Source organism: Scardinius erythrophthalmus, assembly GCF_964197995.2.
Source record: "Scardinius erythrophthalmus genome assembly, chromosome: 11".
NCBI classification, from domain to species: domain Eukaryota; kingdom Metazoa; phylum Chordata; class Actinopteri; order Cypriniformes; family Leuciscidae; genus Scardinius; species Scardinius erythrophthalmus.
Genome location: NC_138231.1, coordinates 29,105,329 through 29,131,296, shown reverse-complemented (window position 1 = coordinate 29,131,296; position 25,968 = coordinate 29,105,329). Strand labels below are relative to the sequence as shown.

At 36.4% G+C, this 25,968-nt stretch overlaps 2 protein-coding genes across 2 annotated transcripts; one reads left to right on the top strand and one right to left on the bottom strand.

Annotated features, from left to right (window-relative positions):
* Positions 1-3,320: 3,320 nt before the first annotated feature.
* LOC308698537 (uncharacterized protein) lies at positions 3,321-16,751 on the bottom strand. Its single transcript, XM_081378665.1, has 11 exons — positions 16,660-16,751; positions 12,211-12,382; positions 8,143-9,846; positions 7,926-8,065; positions 7,064-7,268; positions 6,859-6,963; positions 6,580-6,773; positions 6,401-6,491; positions 4,899-5,522; positions 4,206-4,283; positions 3,321-3,954 (listed from the first exon to the last, which is right to left on the bottom strand). Exons 1-11 carry the CDS (start codon positions 16,672-16,674, stop codon positions 3,950-3,952), a joined length of 3,333 nt encoding a protein of 1,110 aa, XP_081234791.1. The 5' UTR covers positions 16,675-16,751; the 3' UTR covers positions 3,321-3,949.
* On the top strand, positions 16,295-22,227 carry c20h2orf81 (chromosome 20 C2orf81 homolog). Its single transcript, XM_081378667.1, has 3 exons — positions 16,295-16,882; positions 20,624-20,885; positions 21,926-22,227. The coding sequence occupies exons 2-3, from the start codon at positions 20,637-20,639 to the stop codon at positions 22,115-22,117; spliced, it is 441 nt and encodes a 146-aa protein (XP_081234793.1). The 5' UTR covers positions 16,295-16,882; positions 20,624-20,636; the 3' UTR covers positions 22,118-22,227.
* The last annotated feature ends 3,741 nt before the right edge of the window (positions 22,228-25,968 follow it).

Sequence of the window (25,968 nt, the reverse complement as noted above, 5' to 3'; positions counted from 1 at the left end):
CGCAACAAAACTTTGTTTTATCGCCATATAAAGACTCATGTTTATTCATGCGCAAATAACCAGAACACGCATGACAATAGCAACATCAACATCAACAAAGTTTCAATATAATGCAACAAAGCTACGCACAAGCTTCCACTTTTAAGAGGACGAGTGACAGACACAGGCTCAGTAGAAAGCACGGTTATTTTCAGCCGCGTAAAAGAAACATTGCAGCAATATTAAATGACCGTGGAGCTAGCATCTTCATCATAACACAACGGTTATGGAAATTAGAATGACAGTACATTGAATTAAATTGCAATGAAGTTACAAACGATCCACAACATTAAAGAGAATAGGCTCCGACATAGATAAAATAAATAAAAACGAGGATCAATCTGATACTTTTCAAGTGCGACAATAAAATTAGCCTTCACACGATCCACAACATAAGTAACAAAGAGCATAGGCTCAAACATAAAATAAACATCAATATTTTGAAAAATATTTTATATATATATATATATATATATATATATATATATATATATATACAGGGGCGATTCTAGGATTTTCATTTTAGGGGGGCTCAGCCCCCAATGAGGGTATGATTTAGAAAAAAAAAAGTTAGTTTATGGTCTAATGCGCATTATTAACTAGTTGCATTCATTCATCCAGTAACATGCATATGGCAGGGTTTTATAATCACTGAGGTACCGAATGTGAGGTATTTAGGGGGGTTCGGGGGCATGCTCCCCCGAGAAAATTTTGATTTCTCTGATCTACATATGTGCATTTTAAGATGTTTTGAAGGCCAAAAAAATTGGATAACAAGCTTTAAAACCATGTGCGGGCAGCTGTTTTTTCCCCCACCTCATCAGCATCACACTCTTTTTCTCTTTGTTTTTCTCTTGCTCTGTCTTTTCCCCTCCTAAAGCTGAGCTTTGACTGATATATGCTTTTCATTTTTGTCTGTCAGTGAAGAAAGTAAACATTGGGTCAACTGATAGGTTGATTTATGAATCATTTTCTCAGACAAAGCTACCTGGAAAGCTAGGTAACTAAGTTTATTAAATTTATTCACAATATGTACACATTCATTATTGATCTAGGCCAAATACATGGCCGTAGACAGGGCTTTATAATCAAAGAGGTCATAAATTTGAGGTTGTTATGGGGTTAAACATTTTTATTTCTCTGATATGTGCATTTCAAGATGTTTGAAGGCCAAAAAAGGATCATAAATAGATTTAAAACCTGCTCTCTCCTCATCTCCATCACTGTCTTTTTCTCTCAGTCTCCTGATCTTGCCCTGTCTCTTCCCCTCCTAAAGCTGAACTTTTTTAATTTACTGAAGGCTACAAATTGTATTATATTAATTCTCAACATGTACACATGCATTATTAATCTTGTGCCTATGAAAACGGCTTTGTTAATGTTTCTTGTCCCCTCACAATGACATAATTACACGTTATATAGGCCTATTTTCAGCTCAAAATGGCGAAATTAGACAAAAGTTTATTAGTTTTCTAATTATTTTTGTCATTCGTTTAACATTTATGACCTAAAAAACTGTCAAATATAAAATGTTTAGTTTAGCTACTTACATCTTCTTAACTCGCACTTGACCGTAAACTGAAGCGTCAGTCGTGCTGCTAAAATTCCATGTAAAATTCGCGCTCAGCAGCTTCTGTGAACATAAAGCCCGCCTACTTTGATTTGATTAGTCATCTCAAATATTCTGACATTGACGAGAAGTGAAAGACCAATGAGGATCAGATGAACAAACACACACACGCGCGCGCCTCTGTTTCTGACCTGCGCTCTGCTTGGCGCTGCTGCGGACTGAAGATGAAGAACATTATTTAACCTTGTCAAAGACAAAAAAATATATATATAATTTTTAGAATAACAACATTTCTTATTCCAAGTTTTAGGGGTGCTGAGCTCCTTTTTAGGGGTGCTTCAGCACCCCTAAAAAGGGGCTAGCCTCGCCCATGTATATATATATATATAAAGAGCTCACCAAAGCTGAATTTGTTTGATCAAAAATACTGTAAAACTTGTAATATTGTGAAATAGTATTACAATTTTAAATCTTATTTGAATATGTTTCAAAATGTATTTTATTCATGTGATGTCAAAGATGCATTTTCAAAATCATTACTTCAGTGTCACATGACCCTTCAGAAATATGAAAACAGCTTAATATTTTGGAAACTATAATTTTTTTCATGATTCTTTGATGTATAAAATTTTCAAAAGAACTTCATTTACCAGTCGAAGACGGAGCCACTTTCTGCTCTTATGTTTACTCCGTGCACTGTCAAGGGCTTCATCATATTTGTCGTGGCAAATAATTCGTATTCGTCGTGGTCTTTGCAGCAATTATTTTACCGCAAATACTGCATCGCGCGCTGTTGGCATCGAGCCTGGAGAAATGTAGCCATACTTTTGATCGACTTTTCCACATCTTTATGATATTGTGTGTGTGTGTGTGTGTGTGCTCGCGTCTCATATGAGTAAGTGCGCGGAGAGTTTGTGTGTGTGTGCTCGGGACACATTGAGTATGTGTATGTGCGCGAGTTTGTGTGTTGTGCTCGCGTTTTATAAGTATGTGCGTGGAGAGTTTGTGTGTGCGCGCGCTCGTCTCATATGAGTATGTGCGCGGGGAGTTTCGCGGGTCTCGTGTGTGTAGAGTTTGCTTGTAGGCCTATGTGCGTGAGCGACTTTAGGTGTGTCGTTGTGCATTTCATATGTATTTGTTTTATCAAAAACTAATAAATTATAGTTTTTTTATTTAAAATAAAAGGAAAAGGAATTTACAAAGGAAATGTTTACTGTTCATGTTTTTTATTGTATGGAAAAAAAAAAACAGACCGCCATTACATTTTTCCTCTCGCGCACCCCCTGGTGGTAGCTCGCGTACCCCTGGGGGTGCGCGTACCACACTTTGGGAATCCCTGCCCTATAGTATAGTACATGTAGTTAATTAATATTACTCAGAACTTAAATGTATAATTACAGTGTAACATAGACACTTTAAAATAAATAATTAAATAATAAATGTTAAAATATATAAAAGAAAATGATAGTAAATTAGATTAAATTTAAGGGGGTTATCAAATATACTATATTCGTAAGGTATAGTATATAAATATACTAAATATAGTTAAGGCATTGTTTTTTCAGCTTCTTTGAGGGTTAAAATAAAGTTTTCTAATCATTTTTAAATGCCACAAAATTTGGAGCAACTTAAACTAATCTACATTTGTGTAAATAAAATCAAAATGTTATTACCCCAAAAACGTACGTATAACCAAAATATTACACACAAAAAAAATCAACTTCTATACTTTATTAAATTTGATATGTGCCGAGTTTACATCTAAAATATTGAATTGAGATAATACAATTCCTTTCTTGTTCGTAATTTTGCAAACAGTACTTAAAGACACAAAGTGTAAGCATTTGTAGTCATGATTGTTTAATCATATATAACACAAAATAAACATTCAATAACAAATCCAGATATGACATCCACATTGATATTGCTTTAAGTAAAACTAAAATAAATTAAACATCACAACTGAAATGCTCAAATAATATATTTCAACTATATTAACAGTCCTGCAGAATTGTACAAATAGTTTAGAATTTAAAATAATAATTGATTAGCGAAAAAAATGCTACATTATAATAATAATGAAAAAAAAAAAACATAAATAACTTCCAGTATCCAGAAATCACAACGCAGTCTTTGAATGCAATTGTTAGCCTAGAGGTAAATTCAAAATTTTATGATTTTTATTTTTATAATAATCATAATAAAGGTTTCCCAGTCATCCCAGACAACTAACTCAGTCGTTAACATTCAATTCAAACTCATCTGCTTATTGAGAAGGTCGAGAAAAAGGATTTTACAATTGTTTCCAACTCCAATGGGTTGTTTGTGCTGAAGGCCCAGTCAAGCTTTAAGACAGAAAAGAACAATACAAACACATGAATATGATTATTCTTTAGATTCATAGATTCATACACGTGCTTTTAAGACATTTACAAAAAGAACTCAAATCAAAACCACTCTGTGTACCACTGCTGACAATCCAAAAAAAAACACTCTACTGACAGGTGTTTAATGTCACACAACATTAGGATAATCATTCAAATATCCCATATAGCCTGTAAAAGGCCTTTGCGATATTGACAATAAAAACACATACCGCTGCTCAGGTCCATCAGAGATGGCAGGATTGAGTCCTCAATCACATTATCCGTGCTTCTGGATCCTCCTGGATTTTCTATTACAACACAAACAAATCTAAAGTTACAAGTATGTATTAATTTATCACTGTCTTTCCACTACATTTCTGATGTTGTTTAAAGGTGGTATCAGTGATTTCAGGCCCAAAAATATTTTTATCACATTCATCTAATCTTTCCTAACGATCCGCCCCATAAGCATGCTGTCAAAAAAACGCGTCTCTGTAGGCAGCCTAGGCTCTGAGATCTGCACACAAAAACAAATGGTTTAGCCAAACACTCAAAACCAAAACAAATAGTGTTCCAACCAATCACCGACAGGGGGAGGGTGTTGTGAGGTTTTGTGCTCGTGCACGGCTGCACGCGAAGTCAGAGCTGAAGAAAAAGCTGGCTCAAATCCTCACAACACCCTCCCCCTGTCGGTGATTGGTTGGAACACTATTTGTTTTGGGTTTGAGTGTTTGGCTAAACCATTTGTTTTTGTGTGCAGATCTCAGAGCCTAGGCTGCCTACAGAGACGCGTTTTTTTGACGGCATGCTTATGGGGCGGGCAGCTAGCGGATCGTTAGGAAAGATTAGATGAATGTGATAAAAATATTTTTGGGCCTGAAATCACTGATACCACCTTTAATATCATATACATCCAAATTTACCCAACACAGCTTGTCCATACGCATCAGTCAGCAAGTTGGATCCAGAACTCTTTCTTAATCTGGTGCTCGCTTTGTTGGCCTTGTTTTCATTATAGTGGTGAACAATGTTCCTCATTAGAAACAGATGCACTGATGACAAAGACATGAAGTAGTTATTTTTCTTCATTTTGGCAAATAGTCGCTCTGCAACTTCACTATTCACTTTGCCGGCCAGCTGAGGCACGAGCGTGAGTTTCCTCAGAACATCTGTGCCGTCTTCTGAGTTGCGTTCATGAAGCACGTAATGATCAGATGAACCGGTCGCCGGGTGTCCGTGAGGATCTGTCATTTCCATTTTTTCACCCAGCCAAGGCAGGGTCACTCTCAGCTGTCCACGTTTGGCAAGTTCTATGTGTGCTTGAGTTGGCTCCACCAAGAGTCCTTCAAATGGAGAGATGGGAAGCTTTTCCGGGGCCCTTAGATTGGTGTGCGTAGCAAGACTCTGCGCAAAGTCATAAATCATGACATTCGGCATATGTTGCCATGATAACAGCAAATCGGCAAAGTCTCGAGGGCTCGCAGCTCGCAGATTGCATTTTAGACTGTAGACAATTCCACAGGGGCACATGATGACTCCCCAGGATCCTAAAAAATGGACAGAAAAAAAAGAGAAAAATATGACTTTAGAAAGTAACATTTAATAGTAAAGAGGGTTAGTGACAAATTGAAAAAAGAAAAGGAAAAATCTTTTAAATATTTAAATCTATATCCTTTATTCATAATAATAATAATATATATATATATATATATATATATTTTTACTTGTAAAATACACTACTTTTTTTTTAAAAGAAACTTGCATTACATTGATCAAAAGTGACAGTGTAGACTATAGACTTTTATAATGTTAAAAAGTATGTTTCTTTCAGTTCATCAAATAATTCTGGAATGCATCGTGATCTCCACAAAAATATTAAGCAGCAACTGATTTCAACATTGATGATGATTAAAATGTTTCTTGAGCATCAAATCATCATATTAGAACGATATCTAAAGGATCATGTGACACTGAAGACTGGAGTAATGGTGCTGAAAATTCAGCTTTGATCACAGGAATAAATTACATTTTAAAATGTATTAAAATAGAAAACAGTTCTTAGAAATTGCAATATTTCACAATATTATCGTTTTTATTGCATTTATAATCTTTAAACAGTAGTGTATACTTTTCAAGGTAAAAGGTATTTTTACAAATGTAATTAATTATTAATTCATAAATATTTTATGGGTAAGTATTTTTATCACCAACTTTGCCTTGTCTTTAAAATATATTAAATTATTTTAGTTACAATTATTGAACTTGTTGACTTTGACAAAACTAGGGTCTGCAGGGATCCTCTCAATGATATTATTTCCTGTTGATTTTTTTTTAAATATTAGAAGCAGTTTTTTGTCATTTTCATATATTGGCAATAATTCCACAATAACATACAGGAATGCAGTAGAGTAAACAGTAATCTCACCAGAGCAACATGTTTGCCTGGATTTCATTTCACTGCGAGATCCGGTGGAGTCCACACCACATTCGTTGCATAAACCTCTAACCACATCATCCTATCAAAGAATATTATTTAAAAAATGTTCATTTGAATTTATTCAATAAAAAAAGCATTAAAAGGGTTGATCCACTCATAAAGCAAACCTTCTGTTTGAAAAGTTCTTCACAGAGACTATCCTCTGTAACTGTCATTTCTAAAACCTCTGACTTAGACTTTGAAGCACGAACTTTCTCAAACTCTGTGTTTAGCACAGTGTCTGACTGCCGTGTGTTCTTGCCTATCCAAGGAGCCCAAAAGTGATAATTTGGTGGAACTGCAAATGGATTGTGTCCACCATCTAAAACAATAGGGCGAAAAAAAATCATAAGATGCATTCTTTTCAATATTTCACAATATAGTGTAATAAGCACTCCTGTATGTACTTTCAACAAGTCCTCGACAGATCATCTCTTTGGATAGTGCCTCCCAGAACTTTTCCAGATTGACCTCCCCTTTAAAATTCTCTGGTGGTTCTTTAATGTCATTTTCTGAAAACATAACAGTATTTCACTATGACAAAAACCACATGAGTCCAAAAAAGTGTCAAATAAACAAACTGGAAGGTGAAGAACATTATCATTTTTCTACCTGATAAGTGAGAAGTGCTCGGTTTGTGTACACCCAAGATCACCACTGGGGGATGATCGCCGCAGGAGGGGCATGAATACTTGTATTCATGATCTGTGAGGGCTTCAAACTGTAAATATGCATGCAGCATTGTGTCTGGAGGTGGAAACTCCACACCTGTCATGAGCTGTAAATATTCAACTGCTCTGCTCACTGAAGTATGTACCTAAGCAAAAATACAAAAAAAGAAGAAAGTTTCAAACACTTTCAACATTTGAATGTAAAAAAATAGCATACACATTCATGGATAAGTGGCATAGATAAGAGTGTTCATGATAAAGAAAAAAATAATTATTTGAAATGTACTCTTTGTATCCCTTGGGAAAAAGGGAATTTTTTTTTTGCTTTTTCAAAGCATCAGTTGTGTTGCTGTCAATGGAGAGTACAGAAATCTCACAGATTTCATCAAAAAGATCTTCATTCGTGTTCCAAAGATGAACAGAACTCATACAGGTGTGGAACGACATGAGGGAAAGTAATTAACGACAGAATTTTCATTTTTGGGTGAACTATTCCTTTAAGTTGCCTATTATTTCATTCATACATTATTCACATGACTTTGAATTGGCCGGAAAAAAGTTTCAAATATTAACCAGTTTTTTTATATACTAATGTTTTTTTTTAAATAATAGGCTAATAAATTATGATGCCAAACTACGTAATAATGTTTCACGTTTAAGAATTTCCTTCTCTTAATGAGTCTTTTATTATATATTTTATTATCACCAAGACATTTATGACTATATTTTTGAAAGAATTAATAGATAGGACAAAAAAAAGAGCATCATATCACTGACTCTGATATAGTCAGACTGAAGATTACCTGTAGAAGGTTCCTGAAGGTTAAGCACAAAGGTATATCAAGGATGATGTGATCATTGAAGTTATGGAGGCCGTCCTTCCACTCTTGATAACGATAAAACATCCCACACTGCGGGCACTGCTTACAGTAGGTGGCAACATCTAGCAATTCAAACAAATATCACATTACAGGACAATGTAGTTGAATAGAGCACAAGCATAAGGACAATATAGCCTACCTTCAATAATGCACCAATTGGTCAGTATTTTGGCGGTCTGTGTAATTAGCATAGGATCACTGAGAGGGACTTCGCCTGGACATCCATGACATAAAGTTTCATTCGGACAAAGGTTTCGTGGGTAATCCTTGCGTGCCGATGGTATGCGCGTATCTTCCGGAAGAACAGCAGGAATCTTTTTAATCTGAAGAATGTAATTCACCATATACTCCAGTCCCAGACCTTTCGGCGGATACACATGAATGTCATCTGTGACGCCTTCCTCTTCTGAATGTGGCGTGTTGTGTGGTGATCCATCAGTACTCAATAGCTCACGGTGCGTTTGAAATAGATGCCATTTGGCAACATACTTGTGCAGACATGAGCGCCGCACTTTAGTACAGGGACAGTGCCACGTGTTCATTTGGGTGTTATAAACAACCATGACACGGCCCAAGCGACTATAGGAGGACACACTGGGCTCAAAAACCGAAATAAACATTTTTGTCGTTGAGACACCAATCGAGGTGTGAACGGAAAGTGGTACGCGGCTACTATTGGCGAGCTGTTGCAGAACAAGGCATTCTTTTTTCTTTTTCTCGCTGAACAATTTCCCTCTCACCATCGCCGTTAAAACTTCTTCATTGAGCGAGACTGGTTCAGCCGAAGACTTGCAAAAGCTCGCTGCACTGATATGCACGCACTGGTACGATGTGATACCACTCCTCTGCGCGATATCTATGTTAACTTGGCACTCTTTTGATTCACAGAGAATTCTGTGGTCTTCTCCTATTGTCTTGTATTGTACGTGAAGCGGGACGCTTTGGCCTTTTACAATTTTAAGAACTGTAAATATCCCGTTTGTCTCGTCTATACACTCGCTTGTAAGCTGGAATGTGTCATCAATGTCCAATTCTGACTGATCGGAGTGTTTCCGTTCAATATGTTTTTGTAGATTGGTTTTATTGATGAGGATACTGCACATTGGGCATCTTTTTTTAATAACAGGCCGCACACGAATCTTGCATGTACTGGTGGGTGACGATCCATCTTTGATCCCCAAAGCAGTCATGTCTACAGTGGTGGCTGAGGGTCCATCTTTGATCCCTAAAGCAGTAACGTCTGTATTGGTGGTTGAGGGTCCATCTTTGATCCCTAAAGCAGTAACGTCTGCACTGGTGGTTGAGGGTCCATCTTTGATCCCTAAAGAATTAACGTCTGTACTGGTGGTTGAGGGTCCATCTTTGATCTCTAAAGCAGTAACGTCTGTACTGGTAGTTGATGGTCGATCTTTGATCTCTAAAGCAGTAACGTCTGTACTGGTGGTTGAGGGTCCATCTTTGATCTCTAAAGCAGTAACGTCTGTACTGGTGGTTGATGGTCGATCTTTGATCTCTAAAGCAGTAACGTCTGTACTGGTGGTTGACAGTGTGTACATGAATGTAGGAACGGTCCCTGTTGTATTGATGATTGACGGTATGTTTATGATTGTAGGAACAGTCCCTGTTGTATTGATGATTGACTGTGTGTTTATGATCGATGGAGCGGTTACTGCTGAACTGGTGCTTGACACCATTTTTGTGGCTGATTTTGAATGTAGCTTATGTTTACAGACTAGTAAATGGTTTTTAAAATCAGCTTTCCTTATAATTGTTGTTGAACAGTATATACAGTGGAAATGTAGGGATGGTCTACAGCCCAGTCCACACCTGTGAAAATTGAAGTCTAAAAAAAGAAAGAAGATACATGTATATTAGTAAAATATTGAGATACAATATATTTATGCTACATGTATACACTGATGAGCAAAAACATTATGACCAGTCACAGGTGAAGTAAATATGATCATCTCCTAACAAGGCCACATACTAAGGTCAGGGTAGAATAGATAGTAAGCAAACAATCAGTTCTAATAATCAATGTGTTGGATGCAGTTGACTTTGACAAGTGGCAAATTCAAATTCAAAATATCTCTGAAACGGCAAGGCTTATGGGTTGATCCCAGTCAGCAGTGGTGAGAATTTATCAACAGGGGTCCGAGGAGGGACAAACCATAAACCGGCAACATGGTGTTGGGTGCCCAAGGCTCATCGATGAACGATGGCAACGAATGCTATTCCGTCTGGTCCAAGCCAACAGAAGGTCTACTGAGGGACAAGTCGCACACAATTTTAATGATGCTTTAGATGGAATGTGTCACAACACACAGTAACTCACACTCTGCTGTGTATGGAGCTGTGACCAATCAGAGTGCCTATGTAGACCCCTGTCCACCGTTGAAAGCGCCTACAATGGGCATGCGAGCGTTGGATCTGGACCTTGGACCAGTTGAAGAATGTCGCCTTGTATGATGAGTCTCGTTTTCTTTTATATCACGTGGACAGTCGTGTGCACCGTTTAACTGGGGAAATTATGGCACCTAGATGTACTGTGGGATGATGACAAGTGGAGGGAGTGTGATGCTCTGGGCAATGTTCTGCTGGGAAACCCTGGGTCCGGCCATTCATGTGGACGTATATTTGACAAGTGCCACATACATAAACATTGTTGCAGACCAGGTACAGCCCTTCATGACACTGGTGTTCCCTGGTGGAAGTGGCCTCTTTCAGCAGGATTATACACCCTGACACACTGTTCAGGAATGGTTCGAAGAACATGAGGAAGAGTTCAAGGTGTTGACCTGGCCACCAAATTCCCCAGATCACAATCCAATCAAGCATCTTTGGGATGTGCTGGACCAACAAGTTTGATCCATGCAACCTACAGGACTTGAAGAATCTGCTACTAATGCCTTGGTGCCAGATACTACAGGACACCTTCAGTGGTTTTGTAGAGTCCATGCCTTGATGGGTTGGGGCTGTTTTAGCAGTACATGGAGGTAGGGGTGGGCGATATAGCCTCAAAATTATATCACGATATTTCAAGAATATTTGCGATAATGATATTTATGACGATATAGAAAAAAAAAGTTGACAATTTTTTTTATTACATTTATCTCACCTAAATGTTTGCTCACTCATTGTGTTTTTACAATTGTTCTACAAAAAAGTAGCAAAAAATATATACAAAATAATAAAGATACAAATAAAGAGAAAAGTTTTTGGGTAGGTCTAACACTAGTATTCAGAAATGCTACAGAAACTGTATAAGGTAATCAAATGTAAAATAACATTGATAGTCCTGACTAAATTAAATGCATAGGATATTAATTCTGATTCCTTACAATGAAAGCTATCTTTTGTTGTTTTGACGACAATGACAGACACATATGGCTGCTGTCACTTTTAGAGCTAGTGCCCGGATCCATTACTGTTTTCATGATGCTGCTGACTGTCACATTGTCACACGCGTTTTATGCTTATTCCAGACATAACCGACTGTTTATGAATATACTAACCACGACCGGCATTTTTACACAATTTTGCGTGTTCACGATATAATCCGTGAAAAGGAACTTTTGTTACTCGCGAGCTGTTCGTGAGACGGCTTTACTGTATGAATGCACGCAGAGTAAACAGAGCGCGCGAGAGTACTGAATAGTTTAAAATCGCAAATGTTTAAACTGATGAGACTTAAAAAGAAGTGAAAATGATAAACTTTAGTTACGATGCAAGTGACCGTCATGTCCTGACTGCTAAACACGAGTGTGGTATCAACGCTTGACTTGTGCAACCCATTTTGAGAGCGAGAGAGAGAAGACGCGGCACTGGTTGATAATATTGCGTCTTGGAGAAACTCACACGGTTGGTAATATTGCGTCTTGGAGAACGTTTAAAAATTATTGATTTGATCGTCATTGGAGGCTGACTTGCTGCTCTCACGCTCAGACAGGTGTTGTTGTTGTGCGTGCTAGGGAACGTAATGTGCCATACGTCATTGCGTCGCTATATCAGTGATATCGCGATATGACGCTTTTTTATCATGTAAAAATTTATACCGGTATTATCGTGGACGGTATGATATGGCACAGCCCTACATGGAGGACAAACAGCATATTAGGCAGGTAGTCATAATGTTTTGGCTAATCTGTGTATACACATCCTACACACAATATACAATATATGTACACTATACACTATATACTTATACCTCCATGGACAACTGCTTTTTTAGAGTGGATTTTCAGATGTAATTTGAGTTTGTCCAGTCTGCTGGGCTTAAACACACTGGCCATACAAAAGGGACAATGAAAATTGTTGCAGCATTTTGTGCATCTTTGCAACTGAGGGAATGTTTGACCTTTCTGAATTGAAATATGTCTCTGCAAAGGAAAGGAAAAAAACACAGTTAAGAAGACTACATATTTATTTAACCAGACACTGCATAGAGTGTGAAGTAAATGGATTGTTCACCCAAAAATGAACATTTTGTCTATTTACTTGGCAATAGACGTTCCAAACCCATTAGACTTTCATTCATTTTTGAAACACAAATGAAAATATTTTTGATGCGATTTCTGTTCCATCATTGAAACCAAAATTTTTACACTTCAAAAAAGACATTGTAAAAGTAATCCATGTGAATTGAATATCAAGAGAAACAATCTCTTTAGGCTATAAGATGAACAGATTTAACTGTGGCAGTTATTCATAAACATTGATCAACTCACATATGTGACCCCGGACCACAAAACCAGTCATAAGTCGCACTGGTATATTTGTGGCAATAGCCAACTAAACATTGTACAGGTCAAAATTATCGATTTTTCTTTTATGCCAAAAATCATTAGGATATTAAGTAAAGATCATGTTTCATGAAGATATTTTGTAAATTTCCTACCTTAAATATATCAAAAATGTATTTTTGTGAGTGGATGCAGCACAGTAGCCAACAGAAATGGACAACTTTAAAGGAGATTTTCTCAATATTTAGATTTTTTTTGCACCCTCAGATTCCAGATTTTGAAATAGTTGTATCTCGACCAAATATTGTCCTATCTTTACTAACCATACATCAATGGAAAGCTTATTTATTCAGATTTCAGATGATGTATAAATCTCAATTTAAAATAAGACTGGTTTTGTGGTCCAGGGTCACATATGCAAGAACTTCATTGGTTCTTGAGGAAGTTAAAACATGCTTCTGACATATGCCAGAACAAACCTCAATGGTTCTTGAGCACATGCATATTTGATGTGCTCTTCAACACACATGGTCTATGTATGTGTGTTGATCACTATATGTGAATAAATCCTAAATTAATCTGTTCATCAAATAAAGCGACTTTTACAATCTCTTTATGAACTTTTTGAAGCATCAAAGTTTTGGAGGAATGAACTTTGCATGAAGGGACAAAAAACTCCCAGTTTCATTAGACATCTTAATTTGAGTTTCAAAGAACGAACAAACGAATGAATATGTTTGGAATGACATGAGGGTGAGTAAATCATGACACCATTTTAGGGTGAACTGACCCTCTGCTACACCGGACATAGGTGGGTCAATGACGTGACGCCTACATTTTCTGTCCGACTGCATTTTTTTCAGGCGAAAATGGGTTTAAATGCCTAAAAAGATACTGCATATTTGTAGTACCTCTCCCATGTATGTACTCACTTTAACTTTTCAAAAACATTTACTTATTTGTTATTTTTTTTGTTATTTAAAGTGTCAAAATATCATGTGGTGCGACCGTCCGGCCATAACTTCTGTTTTGAAAACATCTTTGAAATTACTCTGAATTTATTCAAATTTATATTCTGCACTATTTGGCATGATTTCCAAAATGTTTTGTAATCCTTTAAAAAAATTCAAAGCATTTGCATTTATATTTCCATCATAATATACAAACAAACTTTGTCCGATGATGTCCATTTTATGAAATATCATGTGGTGCGACCATCAAAGAACTACCATTTTGGGACTTATATGTTGAAAACTATTCAAACACAGGAAGTTACATCATAAACCAATTTACCAAGGACCCATGGAAGCAGCAAGCAGGTTTGTAATTCTCTCAAATTGGGAAAAAAATAATAAACCTTTGTAATGGTTGGTATGTAGTTGCCAAATTTGGATGTCATGTGGTATGACTTCAAAAAAAAAATTAATATTAAAGTTATTTCTACAAATATATATTTTTATTATAAATTTCATAGTGACTTTTTTTGGCAACCCAGCTTGTTTTGTTTAGGTGGCCAATTCTGTGCCTGTAAATTATGACTGAATTTGAAAATATCATGTGGTGCGACCAAATATCATGTGGTGCGACCACTGCAGACTGTTTTCAATGATAGATATATTTCCTAGATTGGCAGTTTTATGCTTTTATATTCAATCGACGGTTTATACAAAAAAAGTACTTTACTTTAGTATCATTTGGAATAGATTTTTATACAATTTGGGATTTTTTTTATATATATTTCAGACAGTTTATGTTCACTCTTTGTACAATATGAGAAAAATGCAAAAAAAATGCAAAAAAAAAAATTAGAGCATGTAATTTCAGTTTAGTAATACTGCATTTGTAGTGTATTTATTATTGCCTATTTATTTATTTAAAACTATTTTAATCTATTTTACCAGATGCCACTGCCTGCCAAGCGAAAAAATTCTGACCCTGCAGCAAGAGCGGAGTACCTTGATAGGAGAAGAGTGAAATATTATTACAGTTTAAAATATCTGTTTTCTATGTGAATATATAGTAAACTGTAATTTATTCCTGTGATCAAAGCTGAATTTTCAGCATCATTACTCCAGTCTTCAGTGTCACATGATCCTTCAGAAATCATTCTAATATGTAACCCTAGACCACAAAACCACTCAATGGGTCAATGTGTTGAAATTGAGATTTATACATCATATGAAAGCTGAATAAATAAGCTTTCTATTGATGTATGATTTGTTAAGATAAAACAATATTTGGCCGATACAACTGACAATCTGGAATCTGAGGGTGCTACAAAATCGAAACAATGAGAAAATCGCCTTTAAAGTTGTCCATTTATGTTTGCGATATTGCTATATTCACACAAAACATCTTTATTTAATATCCTAATGATTTTTGGAATAAAAGAAAAAATCGATAATTTTGACCCATACAATGTATTGTTGGCTATTGCCACAAATACCCTGTGCGACTGGTGACTGGTTTTGTGATCCAGAGTCACTAATGATTTGCTGCTCAAGAAACATTTCTGATTATTATCAATGTTCATATTTTTGTGGAAACTGTGATACATTTTATGTCAGGATTATTTGATGAATAGAAAGTTCAAAAGAACAGCATTTATTTGAAATAGAATCTTTCGTAACATTATAGCCTGCGCCTGAATGTGACACTGAATGTGTCCTTGATTAATAAAAGTATTAATTACTTAAAAAAAAATATTGACCCCAAATGTTAACTGTATACAATACTTTTATTAAATAATTTATATCTATAACATTATTATTTAATAGAAAGAAATTCTAAGTCAAGTTAAATTAAATGGTGCACTTGTGTTTGTGATGTGAGTTTTTATAAAAAAACGTTTATTAAATGTTTATGTTCAGGAAAATTCTGTGAAATTTGTATAAAATCTGGTTTAAATAAAAATTTTTTGTATAAAATGTATTGTTCATTGATCTCTTTAAATAGATTTTTAACTATATATTAAGGTCTTCGTGTCATTTGGAGCGACCACTAATCATGTGGTGCGACCAATAAAAGCAATCACTTTATTAAATTTAAAATAGAATATCTTATTTCTGTGGCTGAAATATGAGTCACAGATACAGTATGCTTTAGTAAATTATATTTTTAAAACATTTCTATCAGTTTTATGTGATTTACAGATCATTATTTACAAAAACTCAAAAGAAATGCAAATACTTGGTTTCTAAACACTTTAATTACTAAGAACTTGTAAAATAATGTTTAAGCATGTTAAGGAAATTAATAAATTTTAAGATAAATCACGGTCGCACCACATGACATTTTTTAAGGCTACGGACAATTCATCTAGATGAAAAAACACTAAAATCACTTAAATTAAATTTTTTAAATGAATTTAGGTGTACACAACATCCTTAATGTTTGAACAATTGCAACAGATATTATTATTTTTAGTATTTTAAAATTGGCCTGTCGAAAATCCTTATACGTCATTGACCCAGGTATAGACTCAGGAAAATAAGATAAAAAATTCACCGTTTTATTTATTTAATTTAACTTTATACACACACACGCAGAGAGAGAGAGAGAGAGAGAGAGAGAGAGAGAGAGAGAGAGAGAGAGAGAGAGAGAGAGAGAGAGAGAGAGAGGGTCCGTGCATTTGCATAAAAAGCGATAGGGAGAATACAGAACGCAATTCGGAATCAAGAAGCTTTGGAGAATACATTTTACTTCAGGAATTGCGACAGAGAGTTTGTAACGATACAAGTAAAATGTAACCAAGAAGAATTTACTTCCGTAGTTTTGCACTGGTCGCGTTCACATCAACATGGCACTGCAGACTCCAGACCGCCTTTTTAAGCGGAAGCCGAGCGTGCACCAAAAGTGCTATTGTTAAGCGATCATGTTAAAACAAATAAAACATTACAAAAACACCAACTTACCGTGCACCCCTCCATAATTATGTGCTATTAGTTCTGTTGTAAAACTCTGTCCGGAGACCGCTGGCCTAGTACTGCTGTTCTGAAATTGCTGTGACATATGGCTGCAGTATCTCGTCGTTTCCGGTGTCGTCATCGTCAGAGGCGCTGGCCTGGCTGCTTGGCAACCAGGATCAACAAGAGATAGGCAACCAGAATCAACAAGAGATAGGCTAACGTTATACAGGTAAGGTTTAAAATGTTACATAGTAACTTATGTCTTCTTTAATGTGTCGAGTGCTTAATGATGAAAATGTTTGAAAAATGTTCGTCATTAATTGAATTGTATAACTTGTCCCTTGTGAAAAAGAAGTGTGCTTAATTGTATTGAATGTGCACGTGCAGTGTACTTATAAATACAATATATATATATATATATATATATATATATATATATATATATATATATATATATATATATATATATATATATATATATATATATATATATATATTAAAAACTGTACTTGCAGATAATATATTGTCAATGAAATAAAATGTGTACTTAAAGAGAGTACACTTTCATTACTGTTTCTTATCTTAAATACACTTTTAAAAAGTGCACTATGTTTTTCATTCAAGCAGGCCTAACGTTACTTGCAAAATCATTGTTTTTAATAATATTTTGTCATGCTTATTTTGATGTTAACTTAACGTTACATAGGCTACTTAAGCACATGCAAATTACTTAATTATAATTTTAACTGTAGTGTGTTTATTTGATATTAAAAATTGCAACTTCATCATTACAAATGTGTAGGCTAATTACACATTTAAATACATGACATTTAAATTTGAATAGAAATTATAAGGGAGGTGTGCATTCACTGATCAATCTAGTCATCAGTGTGTGCATTAACATTTTTTAATTCATGACATAGAGGCAATGAACCACCCAAAGCAGTTTTAACACACACCTTCCAGCCAATTAGAATCAAGTATTCAGACAGACCATGGTATAAATTAAAGTATATTTTATTCAGTACATGCGGCAGTACATTTAACCATATTTCAAAGACAATAGAAGTAATTATGAAATGTACTTAAGTCAAAAAGCAAGTTCAACTAATTGCATTTAATTTAAACAAATGTATTAAATATAAAATTTTACTAATTAACAAATTTAATTCATTTTCATGTTATCGTAAATAACATGCAATGAAGTGTCTGAAAATATTACATTTAGTTCACTTACGTATATATGTTCAGAAGTATTATTTCTGTAATAAATAGGCTACTCTTTTTAAAAATAAGCTAAAGTGTAAAATTCTAAATTCTTTTTCATGGTGGTGGGGATCGCATGTCTGAGTAGGCACTACCTTTGAATTTACTTTGCGACTGTAAAAAAAAAAAAGAAGTACGTTTTATCATACAGTATATGAATATGGGTACTATGAATTAAATCCGGGTGTAGGCTACTACATCTGCACATGTTGTTACTGTCACGTGACCTACTGGCATCAGTTGTGTTGCTTTACCGCCAAATCCCCTCCTGTGGCCTCATGGGATAGGAAAGTATCCATCGAATGCACACCTCAGAATCTCTACAGAAAGTAGTAAGTCATCTAGGTACTTTTTGCCTACTGTTTTTCGAATACTATGTATTCGGACACACTTACTCTTTTGGCGTAGGGGAGAGTGGGGTGAGTTGTGCCAGTTTTTACTCAAAGTGACTTTAAAGTGAGGCCATGACAGTAATGCCTTCAACTTAAGGATGTACATGTATTTGAGGATGTTGTGCGTCCCTGAGAATAATAACTTTGGATCTGAAATAAATAGTTTCAGAAATATAGCTTTTGGGAAAAAAGTGGTCTCATGGCACAACTTGCCCCTGGTGCGGGGTAAGTTGTGCCTTTTGGGGAAATATGTTGGGGTAAATTGTGGCAGTGCTTTCTGAAGTAAAACAGAACATTTTACTGTTATGAACCGTATGCTATATGAAAGCAAGACAAATTCAATACAAAATTACTAATTTAAGGTTTATTTAGATATTGTCACCCTGGAATACCATAGCATGCATTTTTCCTACTATGGTCAATTGCATAGGGATTTTGTATTGAACACAACTCTGGATCACAGTGTCACAGAGACAAGGGGGCGGGCTCATTTTACTCAGACGACCAATCAGTCTCTCAGGATCATTGTGAAGCTATCAAGCTACGCCCTAGCAACCATTTAGAGCACCATAGCAACACAATATATGATATTTGTGAATCATTTCAGGCAAAAAAGGCTTTGGCAATAGATGCCTGTTGACAGAACGCTGTCTGTCAATTATGTAACATAAGAATAAAGTTACTAGGCTAATTTCTTAACATCCTATTGTGACTTAGGCCACTTAAAAACTGAACAAAACTTCTCTTTATTAACATAGTGCAAACTCAAAACTGAAATCAGTGTTAGCTAAATTAAACAAATAGCAGGCAGGCCTAAGTCAAACACTTATGAGGCATGCCCATCTCCTCACTTCTCAAGATTATCCCCTGTGAGTATGTAGGTCTCTAGGTGGTCTGGATCTGGCACAACTTACCCCATGCCCTTTGGCACAAATCACCCCAGACCCACAAGTTTGAATAATTAGCATGATCCAGCAGTTAAGAGCTAACATCATGCTAACTGTATAGACTCATTGTGTAGCCTACTAAAGCACTAAAACATGTGTGAAATGTTTTTCAAACTTGTCTATAATTGTCCAGACACTACAATCAAAAAACCTTAATCATAGAAAATTTACTTTGAAAGGGAAAAAACAGTTTTTTGCACTAAAATGTGCTTAACTCTCATGCCATGTATCTCTCTTCTTTGGAGGATGAGTAAAATTGATTGCTTTCAAAATTATGTGGTCACATGACCAAATTATTCTATGGTTTTCCAGAACAAGGGGTGGAACTACTTCCCCCCCGGCACAAATCACCCCACTCTCCCCTACTGTTTTTGCATACTTTATAGTAGGGAAGTATTCAATATTAGACGTAGAGTTGGTAAAAGCAGCATACCAGGAGTTGGTAAGATAGCATACTAGCATACTATTTCACCCATGTAATTTATAATAGTAGTAAGAGTAGTATACTAGTATTCAGTTCTGAATTCAGACACTCTAGCCTCACTAATAGGAAAAAAATATATTTTACATTTATTTATTCATTTATTTGAAATAAATGTAATTTTATAATTTTATATTGCCTCAAAACTTTACAATTTTGAGATTTTTACTGAAATTTACCCATTGTCATGTACCGCTCAGAGACACTAAGGTTGAGGATCTAAATGCAGTATTTATTGAAAGGGCAATCCACAATCAAATTCCAACAGGCACAGGTCAAAACACAGGCAAACAATCCCAACATATACTAGGGCAGGAACACAGGGGTCAAAACCAGTGAAACAGATAATCAATGGCACGTTTAGAAATGCAGTATAGACACATATATTACTTTGCAAAGAATGGCTGAGTGAACAGGGTTCATATAGGCCAGGGTTCACCAATCTCGGTCCTGGAGGGCCGCTGTCCTGCAGAGTTTAGCTCCAACCCCAATCAAACACACCTGAACCAGCTAATCAAGGTCTCACTAGGCATACTAGAAACTCTCAAACAGGTGTGTTGGAGCTGGTTGGAGCTAAACTCTGCAGGACAGCGGCCCTCCAGGACCGAGATTGGTGAACCCTGATATAGGCTGTGCTTAACAAGGTAATGAGTAACAGCAGTAAGCAATCAGGCATGAGTCCAGGCAGTGAGTTCTGGGAAATGTAGTTAGATTGTGAGGGAATGACAATAGTCTGTGATGGAGAGCCCCCTGGTGGCTCTTAAGGGCACTCCAGCTGGTGATCATGACAACTATTTTGACAACTCCATGTGACAAAATACTGCATTTTTGGTGTCCTGTTGTTCTCCCTCTGCCCCCAGTTATTTTTAATTTATTTTTACCAGAGAAGTGAAGACCATGCGTCGCTCAGCTGCCAAATCTCGGGTCGATAAAAGCCACACAGATTCTGGCTCAGTTAATGCTGCTCCTCCACCACAATCGGTCCAGCCCGTCGAGACCGTGGACATTGTGCCGGGCCTCCTAACCGAGTCCACCTGGACCAGCATGCTCACCAAGGAGGAGGGGGAGGAGGTGGTGGTGGACATCATAGAGGAACTAATGGACAGACTGATGGACAGATGTTGTCAGGTGTATTTAAAAAGACAGGTGAGCTGAAACTTCATGGAATTATTGTTAATATGTCTATAGGATTTGCTTTGCAAACATTCATTTCATATACTTGTATGCTATAGTTTTGGGATAGGTTATGCCATGTTAAACATAAGTTATAGAGTGTACAATATGTGATCATTCAGTCAATTATTTCTGTTTTAGTATCAATGAGATACTATTACAGTTTTTATTAATATTTTAAATTGTTTTTTTATATATATATTTAATTGCATGTTTTATCATTTTATTATTATTATTATTATTTTAAATATGTATAGGCTTGTTTTCATTTATTTTTATTTTAGTTTTAGTTATTTTAGTACATCAAGTTAATCCAAATAAAATACTAATTTTGTCTTGGCAAGCTAAAATGAAATCAGTTAATGTTTTTTTTTTTTTTTTTAATGATATTATTATTATTATTATTATTATTATTATTATTATTTTTTTTTTTTTTTAATTTTATACTATAACAACCCTGCAATAGACCAGGGAAGCACCATATTTAATTTTTTTCCCAGGAATGAAAACAAGGCTAAATCAAGGACTGTTGTAAGAGCTTTGTCTTATATATTCCTACTCTATACTTTTATTTACTGCATTTGGATTTTGTTTTGCATTGACTTGTGTTACAAAAACTGACATGCGTTACAAAAAACGTTACTGTTTAAAAAATGTTTTATTAAAAAAAGGAATGAAACCGACGCTGTGAGGAATAAAACTTCAGTGTGTTCAATGGTGTTATTTAACAACCTACTAATCGTTCAGCTGGCGAAAAAACATATTTCTTTCAATAAAATAAAACAGCTTTGAAAGCTGTGAGTTTTGAAACTTACATGTGATCTAGGACCTTCATACAGTGCATGCCATTTTAAAGAAAGTCTGTCCCTCACGTCCTCGTTTTCATCTGCGTGAAGTTCAATATGTCACCTACCCTGATTAAAGTCGGTATGCTTATTGTATATGAATAGCTTACTTGCAATGAAAAAGTTTTGTGATGCATTCATCTTATACACAAACTTCCTAACCTCCAGTTGATACCCTTCTCGGTTTGGTGGGCGCGAACTAACCTGGTTGAGACGATAGAATGTCTTCTCCTGATGAGAGATGAGGAGGATGATCCAGAACATGAACCCTTTTGGCAAGAGGACCCAGAACCTCAGCCTTGTGCTATTGATGCTTGGGCTGAGGGATGTGTGCCTGTGGTTCATTCTGCTCAGCAATAGCACACTGCTTTACTGCACGTAAGAAAAGGTGGGGTGTGGGCTTTTCGGGGTTGGGACAGTGAAAATTGCCATTCAAAACAGCCTGAATTAAAAAAAAAAAACACTGGTGGACATCTTACTCAAATTCCTACTCACAAATTGTGAGTGCTCTTGTGCTCTTGTGAATTAAAAATCTCTTGTGCTCTCTCTATTTGATCTAAAATACAGTAAAAACAGTAATATTGTGAAATATTTTTTATATTTTAATATGTTCATGTGACATTGAAGACTGAAGTAATGATGCTGACATTTCTTTTACTGTATTTTTGATCAAATGAATCCAGCCTTTGTGACCATACATAAAAACAAAATCTTCATGATTCCAAACTTTTGACTGTATGGGAGTGAGAGCGTAATTAAAAGAACAAACTTAAAAAGGTTCTAGTATTAGATACTGACTGTACATAATGTCTTAACAGAACTACGCCATCTTCAACCTGCTATGGCTCAAGATGGCACTAATGATGTTCGACTCCGCCAGTCGGAGATCACTAAAATTAATGTTAAAGAGGTGTGTGAACTCGCAAGTACGATGTCAGGCACTGTAATTTGCTCTGGCCCCCTTCCTGTTCGCAGGAGTGATGAGATACTTAGTAGATTGTCTGGCTGTCTAAGTGGTGTCCGCAAAATAATATAGAATTCATAGACAGTTGGAAAAGTTTTTGGGGCAGACCTGACCTGTTGAAAAGAGATGGTATTCATCCCTCCTGGGATTATGCTACTCTTTTCTCTAGTAATATGGCACATAGTCTTAGAGCTCAAACATGACTTGGGGTTCAGGTCAGGAAGGAGACAGACTGGCTATAACCGACTGTCTGCCAGCTGTCTCACGTCACTAAGGTCAGATAAATCCCATCACAAAGAGCCTCTTTCACCTAGATATCATCATATAGAGACTGTCTGTGCCTCGAATTAGGGCATACAAAAAACTTCCAAACCAATCTAAGTGTAAAAATTTAATTGATGTTCAACAAATAAAAAACAGATATAATACAAATGAGCAAATGATAAAGCTTGGGCTGCTGAATATTAGAACCATTACTTCAAAAGCACTTATTGTTAATGATATGATTACAGACTAAAATCTAGATGTGTTTTGTTTGACAGAAACCTGGCTAAAAACGATTACATTACTTTAAATGAGTCCACCCCGCAAGATTACTGTTATAAACATGAACCTCGTCTGAAAGGCAAAGGGGGAGGTGTTGCTGTAATTTATAGTAATATTTTCAGAATTACTAAGAAGTCTAGTTTAAAATATAATTCTTTTGAAGTGTTGGTGCTTAATATAGCAATATATAGTGTAAATGATAAATCACCTTTGAGATTTGTGCTGACTACTGTATACAGGCTACCAGGGTACCATACAGACTTTATCAAAGAATTAGCTAACTTTCTATTGGGATTGGCGTTTAAAGACATTCTTAACTCTATTGGAGTTAGACAACACGTGTCAGGACCTACTTATTGTCGTAATCATACTCTAGATCTAATATTATCACACGGAATCAATGTTGATGCTGTTGAAATTCTGCAGCAGAGCGAAGACATCTCAGATCATTATCTAGTCTCTTGTAAACTTCATTCAGCCAAGGCTGCAAAGCCGACTCCGTGTTGCAAATATGTTAGAATATGTTATCACTTCTGCCACTAAAGATTGCTTTATTAATAATCGTCCTGATCAGTTTCATCATCTCAGCATCCCAGATAGTTTAGAAGAACTCGATATTGCGACAGAAACTTTTAACTCTCTCTTTTCCAGCACTTTAGACACAGTTGCTCTGATGTGCTTAAAGAAGATTAAAGAAAATAGTCCCACGCCGTGGTACAACGAGCACACTCGGGCCCTTAAAGGTATAGCGGAGGATTTTTTACTTCCGGGTGGGTGACCTATACTATTGGTCCTCCTAATTGTCAATCATTCTGGTGAATCAATCAAACTTTTCAAAAAGTGGAGAGGGCGGTCTTATCTAAAATTTGGAAAGATCCTCCGCTATACCTTTAAGAGAGCAGCCAGAAAAATGGAACGAAACTGGAAGAAAACAAAACTAGAGGTATTTCGCATTTCATGGAAAGAGAGCTCGATTGAATACAGAGAGGCCTTAAAAGCTGCTAGATCTGCTTATTTTTCAACCCTACTAGAAGAAAATAAACAAAACCCTAGGTATTTATTAGAAACAGTGGCTAAACTAACAAAAAATAAAGCTTCAAGCCCAGAAGTTTCCAAGCAGCACAGCAGTAATGACTTTATGAACTTATTCACTTATAAGATTGATAATATCAGGGAGAAAATTATAACCATGCAACCGTCTACTACAGTATCGCATCAGACAGTGAATTGTAGTCTCCCTAAGGAAAAATTTGATTCATTCATTGCTATAGAAGAGGAAGAATTCGTTAAACTCGTTAAATCATCTAAATCGACAACATGTATGTTACTCCCTATACCGACTAAGCTACTGAAAGAGATGCTTCCAGAGGTCATAGATCCTCTTCTTAATATCATATTTGTCATTTGGATATGTACCAAAAACTTTTAAGCTTGCTATGATTAAACCGCTTGTTAAAAAAACGCAACTTGATCGTACAGAATTAGTCAATTACAGGCCGATCTCGAATCTACCTTTTCTGTCAAAGATACTAGAAAAGGCGGTATCCTCACAACTATGTTCCTTTTTAGAAAGAAATGATATCTGCAAGGATTTCCAGTCAGGATTTAGACCGTACCATAGGTATACAATAATCTAGCCTTGATGTCATGAACGCATGCACTAATTGTTCCGCATTTGTCGATGAGAGCATATGACGTATTTTAGCTCCCTTTCAAAAGCTACAATAGATGCTGCGCTGCTCAGCGCATTGGGAACATCTTTAAACATGACCAGCTGTGAATATAGTGTGCAAACATGTCAATAGAATTGACCCGGAGGTAATACAGACCCGCAACGCGAGGCTATAAATAGATGAGTCACAGGTGCATCGTCAGGTCTTTTTTCTACAGATCACTCTGTGCATGTGTGCATAAAAAACTCTCTCTCTCTCTCTCTTATCTGACTACAGATCTTTGTTAGGAGTTAATTTATTACTATTGACAGTGTACAGAAAATTCAAATTTCTCTCCCTCTTTTCTCTGAAAGTCTGTTAAAAGAGTTTAAAAAGTCAAAAAAGAAAGGAAATGAGTCAACAGCAGAGTAAGCGTTGTGTTCCTCCATGCTCCCATCCTATGTCTGAGCTGGACACACACGATTACTGCTTTGTTTGTTTGGGGGAGGAGCACGCGGTTCTGGCATTAGAGAAAGGCGAGTGCGAGCATTGTGAACTGTTCACAGTGAAAATGCTGTGTTCTCGTCTGAACTATTTCCAGACCGCACCCATATTACCATCGTGGGGCTCCCGCATGGATCTGTGTGATGAGCAAGAGACGGGTCCGTCCCTTTCGCTTGCTGTATCACCGGATCCACACGTTTCTTCGCGTGATCCCGAAGCGCACTCCGGTGCTTCTTCTGCTCATGCGGAGGACGATGATTTGTCTCTTGGGTCTATGGACTTTGAGCGGCCTGCCTCTGAGCATCCCTCTCTTCAAAATCGGTGGCCAGGTTGCAGCTTGACTGACCACGCGATCAAGAGACCCCCAAACAATCTAAGCTAGGGGATAGGTTTCTGTCCGGTGGCAGGAGGGAGGGACCACAACATCAGTCTCTCCCCTTCTTCGAGGACCTCCATGACGAGCTGTCTAAATCATGGAGTAAACCGTATACTTCCCGTGTCTTTTTGCCCTCGACGTCGACCTCAAAAACCCGTGAGGTGAAGAA